The sequence below is a fragment of the Neolamprologus brichardi genome, chromosome 3 (genome assembly GCF_056152115.1).
Source record: "Neolamprologus brichardi isolate AB-2024 chromosome 3, ASM5615211v1, whole genome shotgun sequence".
Classification (NCBI taxonomy): Eukaryota; Metazoa; Chordata; class Actinopteri; order Cichliformes; family Cichlidae; genus Neolamprologus; species Neolamprologus brichardi.
Window position 1 is genome coordinate 32944098 of NC_142106.1, and position 17094 is coordinate 32961191.

At 38.2% G+C, this 17094-nt stretch overlaps 1 protein-coding gene across 1 annotated transcript; it reads right to left on the bottom strand.

The window, feature by feature from the left end:
- Window positions 1-2548: 2548 nt before the first annotated feature.
- Window positions 2549-4881, bottom strand: LOC102777302 (uncharacterized). Its single transcript, XM_006801767.2, has 4 exons — window positions 4788-4881; window positions 4501-4601; window positions 3395-3550; window positions 2549-3297 (listed from the first exon to the last, which is right to left on the bottom strand). The coding sequence occupies exons 1-4, from the start codon at window positions 4876-4878 to the stop codon at window positions 2854-2856; spliced, it is 792 nt and encodes a 263-aa protein (XP_006801830.2). The 5' UTR covers window positions 4879-4881; the 3' UTR covers window positions 2549-2853.
- Between the last annotated feature and the right edge of the window lie 12213 nt (window positions 4882-17094).

Consider the following 17094-nt stretch of genomic DNA (forward strand, 5'->3'; position numbering starts at 1 on the left):
GTAACCTTAATTTTGGGGGAAAGAAACGTTCTCTCAGGAAATTTCCACCTTATCCTGATTATTATACTAGTTTAGCTGTTTCTGTAAATACTTTAGAATCAACATTGGAACAACTAAAGCACATTTTCTGATAACAAATTTTAAAAAGAGATCACATTTTACATGATGATTTTTACTTATCTGCGTGGGCTCTAAGTAATGTCATGGCAGGATGAAAGAAAAATCTACAAGCTTATATTAAATGAGGTGTTGCTAACTTGTTCAAATCCTGGCGTTGGAGCTTGGACAGTTTAGGCCAATATTTTACTCAAATACATCAGGCCATATTTAAGTATTTTGTTATGATCTTTAATTTGAGTTTCTAGTTATAATCTTGATTATTTTTACCCTTTGCTCTTTTCACCATACCAAACCAATAAAGGACCAAACTACCTGTCCATTTCTTGCTCCACTCTCCCATCACTTATTATACATGCCCAAATACTTGATATCTTCCAATTAGGGCAGCAGTTCATCCCTGAAAAGTGGTGCTGATGGGCGCTCCACCCATTTCAGCTGGGAACCATGGCCTCAGACTTGAGGTGCTAATTCTCATCCCAGCATCTTCACACTCAGCTTCATTACCTGAAAATGAGTGAGCAATGAAAAAAGCTTGTTTTATTACACCAAAAGAAGAAGCTGAAGCTTTTGATACCTCACAGTCCCTTAAGTGAAGTGAAAATGTGTGGGAGGATCTTAAAAATACTGCGACTTCTTTAACTGGTCAAACGGTGTAATCGGTGCATGACTCACATCACAGTAAAGCCGTTCATTATCTGCACAAACATCAAGAGAAAAATTGTGAATTTAGAAGATGTTGCCCTGCAAGCAACAACATGCTAAACTGTAGAAGTAAAACTTTTATTGCTTTCAAAGTGAAACCACATCATCTTCAGACAAATTTAAAGCTTCAGTTTTCATAGAATTATCCGCACTCTGTTCATTTGGATCCCACCTGTTATCCTTCTCAGGTTTGAGCAGTAAACACAGACAATGAACTCTGCACACACCAGGGAACGTCCCCAAGACTGTTTTACTTTGTTTTTGTCACTTTCATTTTCTTTCCACGAGTTACAAGAAGTCATATGACTGCAGATCGGCACTTATATGGTTTTACTTTATATAATGAGAGACTTAGTGCTGCTGCAAGTGGAGATTTGTTTATTTATGTGATGATTTCTTGGTTTTATCACTTTATATTTAGTAAACTGCCACCATGAAGTCAAAGTTGATCTGACCGGTGACGCTGTGCATTATGACCTGGATTTATTATTTTATTTGGAGAGTTTTGGGGATTATTGTGATACTTCTGCAGTGTTCTGAATATGCATCAAACTGGATGTTAGAATTATTTAATATGAATGTTTGTAAAATAGGACTGATGAATCCACTCAGGGCCACCATTTGGCACAACAACCAGGATGTAAAGAAGCAAAAACCAAACCAAGCATTGTTCTGGTTACATAACACTGATACAAACAGTTCTAGTTAATAGGTAGTTTCCAATTTGCAGCACAATGACCATGTTTGAAAGCATGTTGTAAAACCAGATTTACTTCTACACTTAGCTATGAGGCATTATGATGAGCATCGTTTACATGTTTCAGCTTTAGTGTAACTCTTTCATTTACAGATCATCTTGGGTTCCATATTTAAATCTTGTGTATTTTATGTAATACACTATTTTCTGTGGCACAACGACCAGGTGCTGAAGGCAGTGGTTGAGAGTTTAGCTTCATATCAGAATCTAAGACCTGCTTTGAGATGTGTGTTATATATCATATATCGTAATGTGGATTTGAGGAAACAGAAGTTCTTCTGTAAAATATTTACCTCAGTGCAATTCTTGCTGTGATTTACATGTGAAAACGTTAACAATGATTTTCAATAATTTAAACAGAGTAAAAAACATACAATCATTCTGAAACTAGTAATTTAGGTTAACCTCTTAAGCCCCAAGCCTAACTGATCTCCTGCCTTTTGCCCCTGTATCAGGGGGCGTTGGGGCTTAAGAGGTTAACCTTCAAACAGCTAAGCTTTAATCAGATTAAGAGTTAAATAATTTTATTTAGTCCATTATCAAATTTTTTGGTACAAATGAAAAACAAAAAATGGTTTTCCTGCATTTCCCAACTCAACAGCACAAAGTGGTGAAGCTTTCTCCTGCTGAGAATGTATGAGTAACCTAACCTAACAGTAATGAAAATGTCTGTATTTTAACTCAGATACTGAATTATTTTAGCAGTAAAGTCAATATTTCATTTGTACCATATTTTATATAATGTATAATGAAGGATCTTATTTTTACATGACAGTGTTCACTTACAAGAACTAAGGAATAAATAAAAATCCACAGGAGTTTTCTGGCTTTTCTTTACCACAGATATATTTTTATTTACATTTTAGTAGTGACGTTGATTAAACATAACTAAATTTTTCTAAAAGAAACCTTTGCTCTAAACAATTTATCGCCATGTAGCTTGAAATACAAACAGCATGTGTGGTAAGGAGACAATATATGTTATATATGTAACTAACCAGAGGACAGCATGTGCACACACAGAAAGTTTAACCTTATTCTAAAGGTTTTTTTATGAATGACATTAGATTTATGCAGATTTATCATTGGACTTCAGACATGAGAGCTGTAAAGAACACATTTGATATTAAATTTCTCACTAATAAAACACAATTTTTATTCATAAAGTGATGTTATTAAAGAAGAGAGTTTAAAACACAGCATAGTGACATTTACATTTAGAAAAGACACTCTCAATACAAAGAAAGAGAAACATCAGCCTTGTGTCTTTCCCATTATTTCTTCTTCCAAACAGGTATAGAGGTCTGTCTGGGGGCAGGAGTGCACGTGATCTCCAAACATGTACTAGACTGCTTCAGACATACAAAACAAAATGTCCCATTACATCGAGGGCAAAAACTTGATGGGCAACCCTTCTTGCTGTGCTGCAACAGCAAACCACAGGTTGGACAGGCACGCACTGAGGGACACACACGGACTCCATACTCATCGTAATACCCATGTAATGTGATATCTGGGCATTTTTTTAGTGTTTCTAGTGACTCGTTACAGCAGTCATCATTTCCACAGCGGTCTTTTCGAGGCCGTGGACCCTTCCATTCCCTCAAACACTGCCAGCAGAATTCAAACGGCCGTCCTTTTACTGCTGTGCACACTTTACAGAGGACATTCAAATCTGATTCATTCGCTCTCGTCACAGTGGATCTGCAGCCAGGACACTACATGGAGACAGAGGTGGGACAATATTTGATATATAGCAAAATGTCTATCAAATCTATATTCACAGTATATATAATATATTGATGAAACACTTACCAACTTAGTAGTAAGTGTCTGCCTGGCAATGTTAAATTCCATGGTTTTTCTGAAGTACTGCTTTTCTTGAGGGTCCAGAAGAGCCATTTTACAAACCTCTGCAAAAGTCCACTCAGCACTACAACCAGACCCACCACACACAAACCTGCTTTCACCCTTTATTAAATATGGAGAGGGGAGAGAATGATTAGACTCGCATGTTAGAAACAAAACACCAAACAATTTGTTTATTAAGCCTTTCATGCATGAATTATGACAACCTAAATCTGGATTTTTTTTTTCTTAAGTATTTTTATTCATCTTCAGGCATGAAAAAAAGATTTTTGACCTTCATTTTTTTTAAACATGTTCTTTTTCAAAAGAGTTTTTTACAATATACGTATTGACTTATGAATTGAGTATGAAGTGACACATCAGTGTCCAATGTAGTGGTATATGTGCAAGTATACCATCAACACTGACACAAATACAAAAAAACAGCCTTTGAATAACTGGCCACTATGCATGAAAGGGTTAAAACTACAAACACTGAAATATTTCCTCATACATCACAACTGTATTGCTATATGTACAAATTATGTACAAATTTGATGAAACACAGAGTTATGATGCTATATTTTGTCTGAAAGTCATTTATGTTCTTTACTCTATAGAAACACTGAAATGATCACAGCTGTAACAGTACAGGTGTAATTCAAAGCTACACTGAGGCCTCACAGAGGGCAGATCAGTCAGCCAACATGTACAAGTACAAGTTACAATAGAAAAGACGGAAGCTGAACATTTCTGACTGTTTTATTTATTTCCTTGAGAGCACAGCAGGTTTCTGCTGAGAGAAGTTCATGAATTTACAGAGCACTGTGTCGCTCTGTCTGTTGATTTAAGTCAGCGTAGCTTCTTTCTCATCTACATGACAGTAAACATTGCAATCCAATTCACAACCACAAAAAACAATGACATATTGGGCACTGTTTTCATTATTCTTTATTTATTCACGTTGACATAACATAAACATCCTGTTAAAAATCAACACAACCCTGCATGACGCTGTTATTTATTTATTTGTTTGCTTGTTTATTTCAATGAAACAACCTTTAGTGGCCTACCTGGTCCAACAACCTGCGACACCAGGTGGTGAGAGAGGTCGGGGTCACAGCGTGACCACAGGACATCTTAGCTTTGAGAGATTTGAATCCTTCATACAAAACTGAGAACAATCACACACAAGCAAAAAAATCAGTGTCAAACATAATGAATGCTAATGCGTTTTGTTTAACCTTAGTGTCAACGCAGGTAAAATATTTTAATATAATGTATATATATATAATATGTATGTATATGTATGTCTGTTCGATGTCACTTTAAAAAGTGCCTAGCTAATAGGCCTACTTACAGTCCAAATCATCTTCTCCATCGACAAACGTAAGTGTCTTGTCGTGAGCGTCGTAACACTTCTCCTGTTTTGTAGGCACGCTTGAGGGCATGAAAAACAAAACAAAACAAAAAAACAGATTAAAAAGAACACTTTCGGTTTCACTTCAAAGAGAAATAATTTCGCTGGAGGCAGATAGTTGCACACAGTTTCTTCTTAACATCAAGTTTGTGATCAGCGCGAAGTTTAAAACAATAGAAAAAGTCAGTGAAATCAGAGCAGCAGATGAAACACACACACACACACAACAGTGAGTAAACCACGCAGTGTTACCCGTGTCGCGGCGGCAGGAATGCTGGGGCCACCGTCGCTGTGTCCACGAGGAACTCCGTGTAAGGGTGATAGTCATCTAGCACGTCGGTGGACGAAGCAAACCTTCGTCTCAGTAAAATATCTCGGTAACGTGAGAACATCTGGCTTGGCTTTTACTGTCACGGCGGACTGTCTCTGTTCACAGAATAATATCCAGCGATGGACTGAGAGTCGCTTTGGTCCGCTGTGAATGTAAGCGGCGATACTCCTCCCTCTCTCTCTCTATTCGAGCGTGTGTTTCAGGGTAATGCCTCTGAAGGTGTGAAGAAACTCCAGTTTAGGCTGATTGCCTGATATTTGGTTCACACAGGGCTGGACTGGGACAAAAAAAATAAAAATCAGACGTTGGTCCAGAAGGCCCATCATGATCGCTCAGCAAAAAATTAAAAAATAAAATGAATAAATAAATAAATAAATAAATTGATGAAGTTTAAAAAATTATTACATTTAAGACAAGGTAAAAAATCACGTTGGTTGTTGTTGAATTAATTCTTAGTTGCACTGCAGTGCCGCATAATGATTAAGTACGTTTCAGCTTTTAGTGAACCTTGAATGTGTCACTTATCACGTCTCCCCTTTATTTTCACCCTCTTTCGTCTCTTCCACTCTTTTGTTGCTGATGCTGCTGAAGACGGTGAAGAAACATCCCCATGTCAGTTCATTTGACACATCTGGTACATCTATTTTTAATTCATTTTTATTTTATTTCAGCATTTCAGCTCCATCTTTTTGCCAATTTTTTCCACACTAAACTCTCTTCTACAATATCCACGGGGAAGGTAGGTGAGGTTGTGTAAAGAGATCTGATTGGACAATACAGTGTCGATAACAAAAATGAACTGATGGGCTGCTCACCCTTGGTGGGCCCTTTAACTGACCCATCGGCCCACAGAGCAAATTCTCCGTGCCAGATTACCACTGGAGCCCTGGGTCCACATACAACATACACTCTCTTTACAGCACGAGTCTATCAACCATTGATATCCTTGCATCTGTCCACTGCAGCTGTTTCATTTTGCACATATCTTCTAGTTTGTTTTACTTGACCAGCTGACCAGCTGATGCAGCTTTCTGCATGGTCTCTTCAGCATCCTCATACTGATCACTACACTATGTTTATGCGAGAAATTATTTCTTTCTAACTAAAACCAATTCTGAAGTACAGCTTCATCAACTCAACTCCACAGGCATTTTTTAGGGGGTGAAGCAGCCATGACAATGTTAACCAATAAGAACACAGACACATTTCTACTTTCAGGAAAATTATGACAGATGTAAATCAAACAAAAGGGACTGGCAGAGCCTGGCTGGAAAATTCCACTGGGCCCCTGAGTCACCTGGCATCCACCCCTGGCAGGGCTACCACCCCTGACCTGCTCTCCACTCGAGCTGGTGTCAGGAACTCACCTAATGTGCAATTTACTTTTCAGATGTGCATGCTGGAAACAAATGTATATGCTGCTTCCCATTGGACGGACTTTCAGAATTTGAGATAGTAAGGCCTGGGATGTCCCCTCACCGCCAGTTTGTCAACTATCCAACGCTGTTAGCAGGCTCTTATATATATATATATATATACATATATGTGTGTGTGTGTGTGTGTGTGTGTGTGTGTGTGTGTGTGTGTGTGTGCATATATAAATGTTATGTGTCACCACTCCTGTGATTCTCATGCGTACTGCCTTCTCGTTCCCGCACTCCTGATGGAAAATCCACAGAGGCAGCCATTAACACACCTAAATAGCTACAGACTCACACTCACAGACTGAAACACTGACGGGTAGTCATCTTGAGAAAGAGTGAAACTCCTTTCTGCCCCTTTGCTCTTGGAATATCTACTCAGCAGTATGCCCACAGACTCTGCACGATGGCTGCTATCTGTGGCACCATAATCAGGTGCTGAAGGCAGTGATTTAGAGTTTAGCTTCATATCAGAATCTCAGACCTGCTCTTTTGACATGTGTATTATATATCATATATCATAACTTGGATTTTGGGAAACATAAGTTCTTCTATAAAATGTTTACCTCAGTGCAATTCATGCAGTGATCTACATGTGAATACGTTAACAATGATTTTAAATAATTTAAGCAGAGTAAAAAATATAGTCATTCTGGGATCACACTAACACCAGAAATTCACGTTAACAGCTCAACTTTAATCAGATTAAGAGTTAATGTAGTTAAATGTAGTCTATTATCAAATGAAAAACAAATAATGAAAACTGGTTTTCCTGCATTTCCCAACTCAGCAGCACAAAGTAATGAAGCTTTCTCCTACCGATACTGCAATTTAACAACAATAAAAATATCTGCCTTATAAATCAGTTACTGGATTTATTTACTGTCACATCAATTTTTCATTTATAACATTTTTTATATAATGTTTAATGAAGGATCATATTTTACATGACAGTGTTCACTTACAGGATATAAGAAATAAATAAAAATCCACAATATTTTATTGTACAGGATTTTGCTGGCTTTTCTTCCCCCACAGATACATTTTTATTTACATTTAAACATTGACGTTCATTAAATATAACTACAATTTACTAAAACAAACATTTACTCTAAACAATTTATCATCATGTAGCTAGGAATACAAACAAAATGTGTGATAAGGAGACGACATGTGTTATATATACACGCAGAAAGTTTAACCTTATTCTAAATTTTTTAAATGGATGACATTAGATTTATGTAGATCACTGGACTTCAGTCATGACACAGCTGTATAGATCACATCTGTTAGTAAATTTCTCACTAATAAAACACAATAATTTTTATTTATAATGTGATGTTATTAAAGCAGAGAGTTTAAAACGCAGCATGCTGACATTTACATTTAGAAAAGGCACTCTCAATACAAAGTAGGTGAAACTTAACGGCCTTGTTTCTTTCCAATCATTTCTTCTTCCAAACAGGTATAGAGGTCTGTCTGGGGGCAGCAATGCAACTGGTTAACATGTACATGGGCATTACTAATTGCTGCAAACCACAGGTGAGACAGACACGGACAGAGAGGCACACACATGGACTCCATACCCATACATGTGATATCTGCACAAGCATTTTTTTTTTGTGTTTCTAGTGACGGGTTTTAGCAGTCATCATTTTCACAGTGGTCCTTCCGAGGCCGTGCACCTTTCCACTCCCTCAAACACTGCCAGCAGAATTCAAACGGCCGTCCTTTTACTGCTGTGCACACTTTACAGAGGACATTCAAATCTGACCCATTCTCTCTCGTCACAGTGGATCCACATCCTGGACACTACACAGAGACAGAGGTGCAATATTTGATATATACATTACAGGTTTATATTGCAGAGGCAATTTAACTTAAAAGATTTATGTGCTACAAGTTACAATAGAGAAGACAGAAGTTTGTGAATTTACAGCAGTTACACGGTGATTAGTAATAAACAAGCGCCTTTGTGATTTAGTAGAGCTTGTGAGAGTGAGTGGATTTAAGAACGTGAGTGACTTAGGTGTGTCAGTTTGTTTGTCATGTGTTATCGAGTCTGGAGGAGAGTTTGAAATCTTTTGTTTTAAATCTAAGTTAGGATGATTCATGATTTAATTTCCAAAATGTGCATATGATCTTCAATTTGTAGCAGGTTCACGGACTATCACATAACAGCTGGAGCATTCTCAAATGGAGGTCAGTCCACTACTGCCACCTATGGCCAAGTGCCATAGCCGACTACTAGATTAACTTGTGACACATTTGCACCTGCTTCTATGACCACATTGAGTAGAGGCTGAGTGGCTGCACTTACATCTGGTGCATTCAAATCTACCCATAAACATGTTAAAAGATGCAATGCCAGCAATGTGGATTGTCAAGACTAAAACCAGTCATTAAGCAAAGACAACACTGATCATTTTATCTGTTTATTACACAGCCAGATTAACTTGTGACACCTCTCCTCACTGTTGGTAACACTAAAAGCTGTAAGATTCATTTAAAATCCTCTGAATGAGGGAATTCTGTTATTACTCTTCTCAGTTTCCTTTGATTATGATTCAAACAGTTAAACTCTGATGCCACTTTTTGCAGTGAACTTTCATTTTTAGCTTATTGACTTATTCAGTCTTCGGTCTTTAGACTGAATAAATCACTTGGATGAATGATAAAACATTTATCCCACTAAAAGCATTACATACACATGAACAGAATCAACCTTTTGTTTAGTTAACGGAGTACCAAAAAAAAAAGTTATTTTCCTTCTTCCAGAAGGTGGGGCTTGTACACCAATGTGTGAGCTGAGCTCTTAAGAAAGACACATACACTCACCAGACATTTCATTAGGTACATCTTGCTAGTACAGGATTAACCCCCCTTTTACCTTCAGAACTTCAGAAAGGGGTGATTTGAATGCAGTGAACTCATTGTTCAGCTTTTGATGAAAGAACACTTTTTACTCTTTGTTCTTCAGGGTGAAAATACTGAGGTTCTTTTACGGCCCGCAAATTTGAAAACTGAGAATGTGATGACTCCTAGAACCAAATAATGAACCATGGCAGACAATAGACTTCAATAAAAACTACACAAAAAAATAACATATGCTGAAGCTCACAGTACTTTTGCATATCAGTGAAAATATGTCAGACACTATTATAAATACTCTTCTTCCTTTAACTGGCCAAACTGTAATCAGTGCACACCTCATGTTACAGTAAAGCTGTTGATTACCTGCACAAAATGAAGGTACAGCCTCCCTTGACATGGGCCAGCATGTAATGTATTTGTCTGTGTGTGTATAAAAGAGTTCAGGGTGGCAGCCATGGGCAGAGATGATCCTAGTGTTTTGGCTGGGATGTTTCTCTCCACATTGCAGTGCGTTTATTAAACGCACTTCGAATCATGCTCACTGGGTGTTTTGCAGGTTACTGTTAAAATTCCCATAACATTAGCAAAACCACATAATCTTCAGACAAATTTGAAGGCTTATCTCGCTGTTGAATCTTCTCATCTTGCCATTGTGCTGTGATCTTTATTGGGTTTTCCATTGACAGTTTTCTGTGTGCTGGCATTGGTGTTATGGTGCTAATGCTTCACCAGGCTGTGTCAACCTGCCAAATTCTTTCCTCACTGCACACCCCCATCTGCCTCACCTCACTTCTCTTTCTGTCAGCAGATTCCCAGTCCCTCCTTTTCCCCTCTCCTTCCCCTGTCCTTTCAGTTTTCCTGGGATTGTTGACAATCAGTTCATTTGGATTTCATCAGTTAATCTTTCACCTGTTTGAATGAACAGTAAACACCCTCTGCACACACCTGGGAATGCCCCTAAGATTTTTTCTATTTGTTCTTTATTACTTTCGATTTCAACCCAGCAGTTATGAGAAGTCATGCGACTAAAGATTAGAAGTCGTGATTATTTTATACACTTTTATTTTAGTTAATCCCTGTTAGTGCTGCAGAGAGTCAAGGTTTATTTATTTATTTTATGACTTTATTGGTTTTATCACACTACTTTTGGAACCTTGCACCATGTAGTCAAGTTGAGGAAAGTACCTGATCTACAGATCAGAGACTCTGGGTGATTTACTTGGAGATTTTGTGGGCTTGTTGTGTTGCTTTCACCATTGTGGTTTTCTGAATGTGAATCAAACTGGATGTTAAAATGTCTTAATTTTTATATGGTTATACAACAGCACTGATGAATTCACTCATAGCCGTCATTTGGCACAAGCCGGATGTGAAGCAGCAAAAAAAATAAACTAAACAAACATTGTTCTGGTTACATATCAAACTGATGAGGGTGTGTTAGGTAGTTTCCAGTATTCATCTGAACAACATTTGAAAGCTTTTAATAAGGAGATTCATTTCTACACTGAATAATGGGCATTGTGGCGAACATCATTTACATGCTTAACCTTTATTTGAACTTTTAGGTTTACAGATTAAACCCGACTCAATTTAGCATGATAGTTCCCCATCTTAAACATCCTATTTTTGCACCCATGCCGACCTGTCTGTTATCCAGGCTCCTTTAGACAAGGATGCTTAGTGATAAGAGCTTCAGCTACCACTGATACGTCCCGATCACTGGGGTATGCATTGAAACTATGCATTTTAGCTGCAAGAATTTCAAGAATGTCATGCTTTTGTTCCCTAAACAACTTGAGAGCCTTTCCTTTTCTCTCATAAGCAACATCACCCTCACCAAGTACGAGTTCTATCTCATAGGAAAATGTAGGAATTGGGAAATCCTGAGGCCATCTTTAAACCCTGTCTGGAGTCATGGCATGGGGTAGACCAGATAGTGGTGATAGTTCCACTATCTGGTCTACCAACTTTTACAACAGCTTTCTGAAGAAGCTCCTCAATATCTAGAAATTAACAAAGCTGCCTGTCAAAGTCTGGGTCTTCGTATGATAAGCTAAAGTCATAGTCAAGTTTTAACTGTTCTTTTATAATGTCTTTTAGCTCATCCACAGATTCTGGGTGTGAGAATAAAGTCAGTTTTCTCAAAATTTCTTTGGAGACATGAACATGAAGTAATAGGAATTCAGAGAACATTCCCTATAGTTAGAAAAGAAAAGAGAAAAGTTGTTACTTTTTGGGGGGTTTTCACCCTGATCTATTTGGTTGCATGTGGCTTATTCCAAAAGCAATATTAATCTTGCCAGTGTCTGATCAAAACAAATGTTTTTGTGTCAACAACAGATGTTCATCAACAGTATAGTATATAACAGGAACATGCAAACATAAACGTTGAAAAAAGTCTAAACGTGAGCATGAACATGAATCTGAGCAATAGCAGAAATTCTGTGACCTAACGTGACGTTGACATTAAGATCTGTTTGATAACTATTCTTTCAAGAATTTTTAATATGAGGAAGGAAGGCTTAGACCACTGGGTCAAGAAATGGCCTTTGAAGTAACGGGTTAACTGCTGCCAGCTTGAAGGCCTGTGGTGCTGATAGTTAGTATTTCTTGGTGTTGATTCATTTAAACAAACATAATTATCCTGCAGTAACAAGGTTTCTGTAAGGCTGAGTAAATCAATTTGTTGATCAATTATTAACACGTGTACTAACAGAGACTTGGAAGAGAGAGAACTACGGTTTATTAATCCACATTTTACTGTTTTACTATTTCGTGTAGATGTGGGTACTGTATTGTTCTTTATTTGTGATTTGTCATGTTTGTCTGTTTTTTGCTGGTTTTTAGTTCGTTTTTTGTCTGTTTGGGAGCTGACACAGTCTCTAAAGGGATAGGGTTTGGGGGGGGGGGGGGGATAACAGGAGGACAGAAGCTGCAGAGAGGCGTGTAAGACTTCAACTCTGCTTCCTGGTCCCAACTCTGGATAGTGATATTTTGGGGAGGCCAGATTTCTAGAAATGAGAGCTGCTCCATCCAAAGTGGGATGGATGCTGACTGTGCTAACAAGACCAGGTTTCCTCCAGAAAATTTCCCAATTACCTATAAAGCCCTGTACATAATTTTTTGGACACCACCCAGACAGCCAGCAATTTAAGGAGAACATGCGGCTAAACATATCACTCTCGGCTAATCACTGTTAGTATGTGTCAGGTTTCTCAGTAGGCAGGGCAGAGCAAAATGAAGAAATTGCTACCCCAAAGCAACCCACTCAGCTACCCAGTGACTGAAATAGCAATACACCATCCCAGCAAATACTGGGCAATTACCCCAAATGTGTATTTGGCGGTACAACATTAAGATCATTCAATCCTGCATGGTACTGCACTCGACCGTGGCTGGAGTACTCAGTTGTATAGGATACATGCTTCTGTTTCCCCTGTCGGAAATATTGCAGCACTGTCAACACGAGACAAAGTGCAATCCAATTACATAAAAACAGTTATACAGTGCACCCCACTCCTTTCTCACCTCCGTTGCTACCATGAGCCTCTTTTACATTTCTATTTGCCTGCACATATATGCATCTCTAGAATCGGCCCAGACAGATGGTCTTTACGTGTATGGTTCCCAGCATAAAGGGGGAAGTGTGATGGTGTGGGGGTGCTTTGTCTGTGACACTGTTGGGGATTTATTCAAAATTGAAGGCACACTGAACTAGCATGGCTACCACAGCATCCTGCAGCAACATGCCATCCTATCCGGTTTGCGTTTAGCCGGGCCATCATTAAATGCAAAATATAAGTCTGTATCATAATGTTTGTTTGTTTGTTTTCATTTTGTTTTATTTTGCGAGCTGGTTATTAGATGCCGCTTCAGCCAGCCAGAGAATCCCCCACCGCCCTGCCCCGCAAGCAGCAGGCGCACCTTGCAAACAGACGGCGCCCTTAATGCGCGGTAGAAAACCGATCGGTGACCATGCAATCCCAAAAATGCGCTGGCATGATGTCAGTGCAGCATGGGTGCAATCAACTTTTTTATGCCGATGCCCGTGATGGCGCCCCCCCCCCACCACCACGATGCCATGTCGCCCATGTCAAAAACCGCTACTGTTCAGGTGAATTACTTTGGGATGAGATTGATCGAGCTAAGGGGCAAGAGCCAACAAGTTCCCAGCATTTCTGGGAACTCCTTCAAGACTGTTGGAAAACTATTTTAGGTGACTACCTTATGAAGCTCAAAGGGCCGATACTTTGAAGAATCTAAAATATAAAACATATTTTAAGTTATTTCACATTTTTGGTTACCACATAATTCCATATGTGTTCATCTACAATGTAAATAGTCATGGAAATAAAGAAAAAACATTAAATAAGAATAAATAAGGACTGATTAAACAACTGAAACTATCTTACCTAATTACCCATGTCTTTGTACATGTACATTTTTGCCTGCGAAACAATACAAAAGAAGACAGAAATGCTTTCACTTCGTTTTTTAAAAAATATGTTAATAATGGCTTGAATATCATCATAACTGAAAAAAACCCCAATGATGATACGTTAGCATTTTATTTCCCTGTTAAAACGAAACAACGAACTGACAACAGCCTGCCTCTAACCCCGAGTGGGAGGTATAAGTAGCCTAAACAAACCGTCACCTCGCGTAATCTTTGGACGGAGAAGCTGGAAGGAAGGCACATTCGCCTCATAAACAAAGCAATGGCAGGAGTCGTCGTTGTCACGCCTGCAGGTCAGGGGCATCTGATGCCGCTGCCCACCGAAATGCTTAATATGGCTGTGAGTTCTTTCATAGTGGAAGTGCTGAAGACGTTCGTCATCCTAGGTAAATGACCTAAAATGTGAGAACAAATACATTTAAAAATGTAATTATCAGTGCTTAGTTTCATAGCATAGTATCTACATGCAAATATTATAAAACATATTCTGTTTACTTTGTTTTTTGTTTTTTTTGTTAGTATGCTTTTATGTTATTTTATTTTATGTTATTTTTTTTATTTATTTTTTTATTTATTTTGGGGGGGGGGGGGGGGGCAAAATGTGGAACAAACGCGCAAACATCTTAAACTGATTTGTTTTGCTTGAAATGTTACACACGCAGTTAGCCTAGTTAAATATGTATCAGTGTGATACTGTAAAATCCTCTCTGTCCTGTCTTAAGGTGTTTTAGGATGCACTGAGGAAAATGTCAAGCTGCACGTTGATGGCAAGCCACTGGACAGGCCCTCTGCATCACTGGCCGATTGTGGAATCAAAGCCGGCTCGACTGTGCAGGTGGTGAGGAAGGTTCACGGAGGATGAAGGAGTTCATGTGACCATGTCAAAGTAACAGGATGGACTGAATTATAAATACGCGCAGAGGAGAAAGCGCATCATTTTGATTTAAGCCTGGCATCTCCGACTTTCCTTCTCTCATCATTTCTTCATTTTACGGCTTTTACATGGAGCTCGCTCACTCGCACGCATAAATGAATAGTCCGGTTCTCAGGAGGAATATACAATGATTAATGGCCTCGTAAGTTTTTTTTAAAATTTTTTTTATTTTATTTTATACGTTGGTGGGGCTTCTGTTCCAGGGATGACAAATTAGGATTTTCTCCTCTCACTGACATCACACAGATCCGCAGTCTGAAACAGAGCATTTTACATTTCTGATCTTTTCGCTCAAATGAATCACTTAAACAATAAGTAAAGAGAATATCACCTTTATATCGAATATAAATTTTAAACGTGTGTGTGTGTGTGTGTGTGTGTGTGTGTGTGTGTGTGTGTAACCTCATATATTATAATTTTAGGAAGAAATGAAAATAAATGTAGCAGTACACAGAGCAACATCCACAAGGTAAAAGCTGAAAAAAGAAATTTGTTTTCAATTTCCTATTTTACACAACATTAACCTTTTATGATGTACATAAATAGAAGAAGGATGTCTGTAGCCTGTGTTCAGTAGTTTCCGGTTTTTTATGTCAATGGCAACATTTGAAATAATTTTCAAATCATGTTTAATAAATTATTTCTAAACTGATCTGCCATGCATCGTGATGAGTATTATTTCTGTGTTTCAGATTAATTTGAACATTTTGGTTGACAAATGATCTTGGATTATAATTTTAAATCTAATTGATTATTATTTTGTGACATGTTATGTTCCACTACAAAGACACAGGAAATCTTTTTCAGATGTGAAATGCCTCAGGTGTAAATGAAGAAATAGAATTATAAAGAATCAAATTTTACATGATCATTATATGATGACTAACGAGGCAGGAAGGAAGAAAAATCCACAGGTTTATATCAATAATAATAATAATATGTTTTACAGTTACGTGCAAGTCTTTCATATTCAGTAAAATATTAAAAGGTGCAACATTAGTTACACGAACTGAATAATGACATAAACTGACCATGTAATGCTCAGCTTTTACAAATTATTTAACAGTAACTCATGTGATGTATTCTAAATGTCTGAAGAGAAAGTGATAGTGAAAGTACTTTAAACACAGGATTTCCCCTGAGACTCTAAAAACCTCTGTCATGTTTATTTCCCCATCTACAAAACCACTGGAATTCCCCACATTTATTATTGCATGATTCTAATAAAATGACGATAACAACAACCATGATACCACTCTATCTCTAAGGCTGAGCCCTAACCCTTCAGACGAAACTCTGTGGCTTGTATCCACAGTCTAACTCTCACAGTCACTACCCACAGCTCATGACCGTGGGTGAGGGGAAGAACATAGATTAACATGTAAATCACCAGCTTCACTTTTACACTCAGCTCTCTTCACCACACTTGACCAGTAAAGCACTAAAGTGCCTGTCAGTCTCTCGCTCCGGTCCCCCATCACTCATGAACAAGTCCTCGAGATACTTGAAGTCCTCCACTCGGGGCAGCAGCTCATCCCTAACCACATGTGCTGATGTGCACTCCACCCATTTCCAGCTGAGAACCATGGCCTCAGACTTGGAGGCACTGATTCTCATCCCAGCTTCTTCCTACTCAGCTTCATTACCTGGAAAATGACTGAGCTATGAAAAAGCTTGTTTTGAAAATTCCTTCTCCAAAAGACGAAGCTGAAGCTTTTGTGGCCTTACAGTCCCTGATGTAAAGTGAAAATGTGTGAAAGGATCTTTAAAATATTGCTACTTCTTTAACTGGTTAAACTGTGTAATAGGTGCATCGCTCACAACACAGTAAAGCTGTTCATTACCTGCACAAAAAAAGAGGAAAAATTCATTTAGATGTTGCCCTGCAAACAACAACATGCTAAACTGTAGAAGTCAAACTTTTATTGCTTTCATAGTGAAACCACATCATCTTGGGACAAATTAAAATTTTCAGTTTTTCCCAGAATTATCCGCACTCTGTTCATTTGGATCCCACCTGTTATCCTTCTCAGGTTTGAGCAGTAAACAAAGAAACTGACCTCTGCACACACCAGGGAACGTCCCCAAGATCGTTTTATCTATTTTGTTTTTTTCACTTTCAGTTTCTCTCCAGCAGTTACAAGGAGTCATATGACAGCAGATCAGTCCATATGATATTACTTGATACAATCAGAATGTTATTGCTGCTAAGGCTACAGGTTTATTTATTT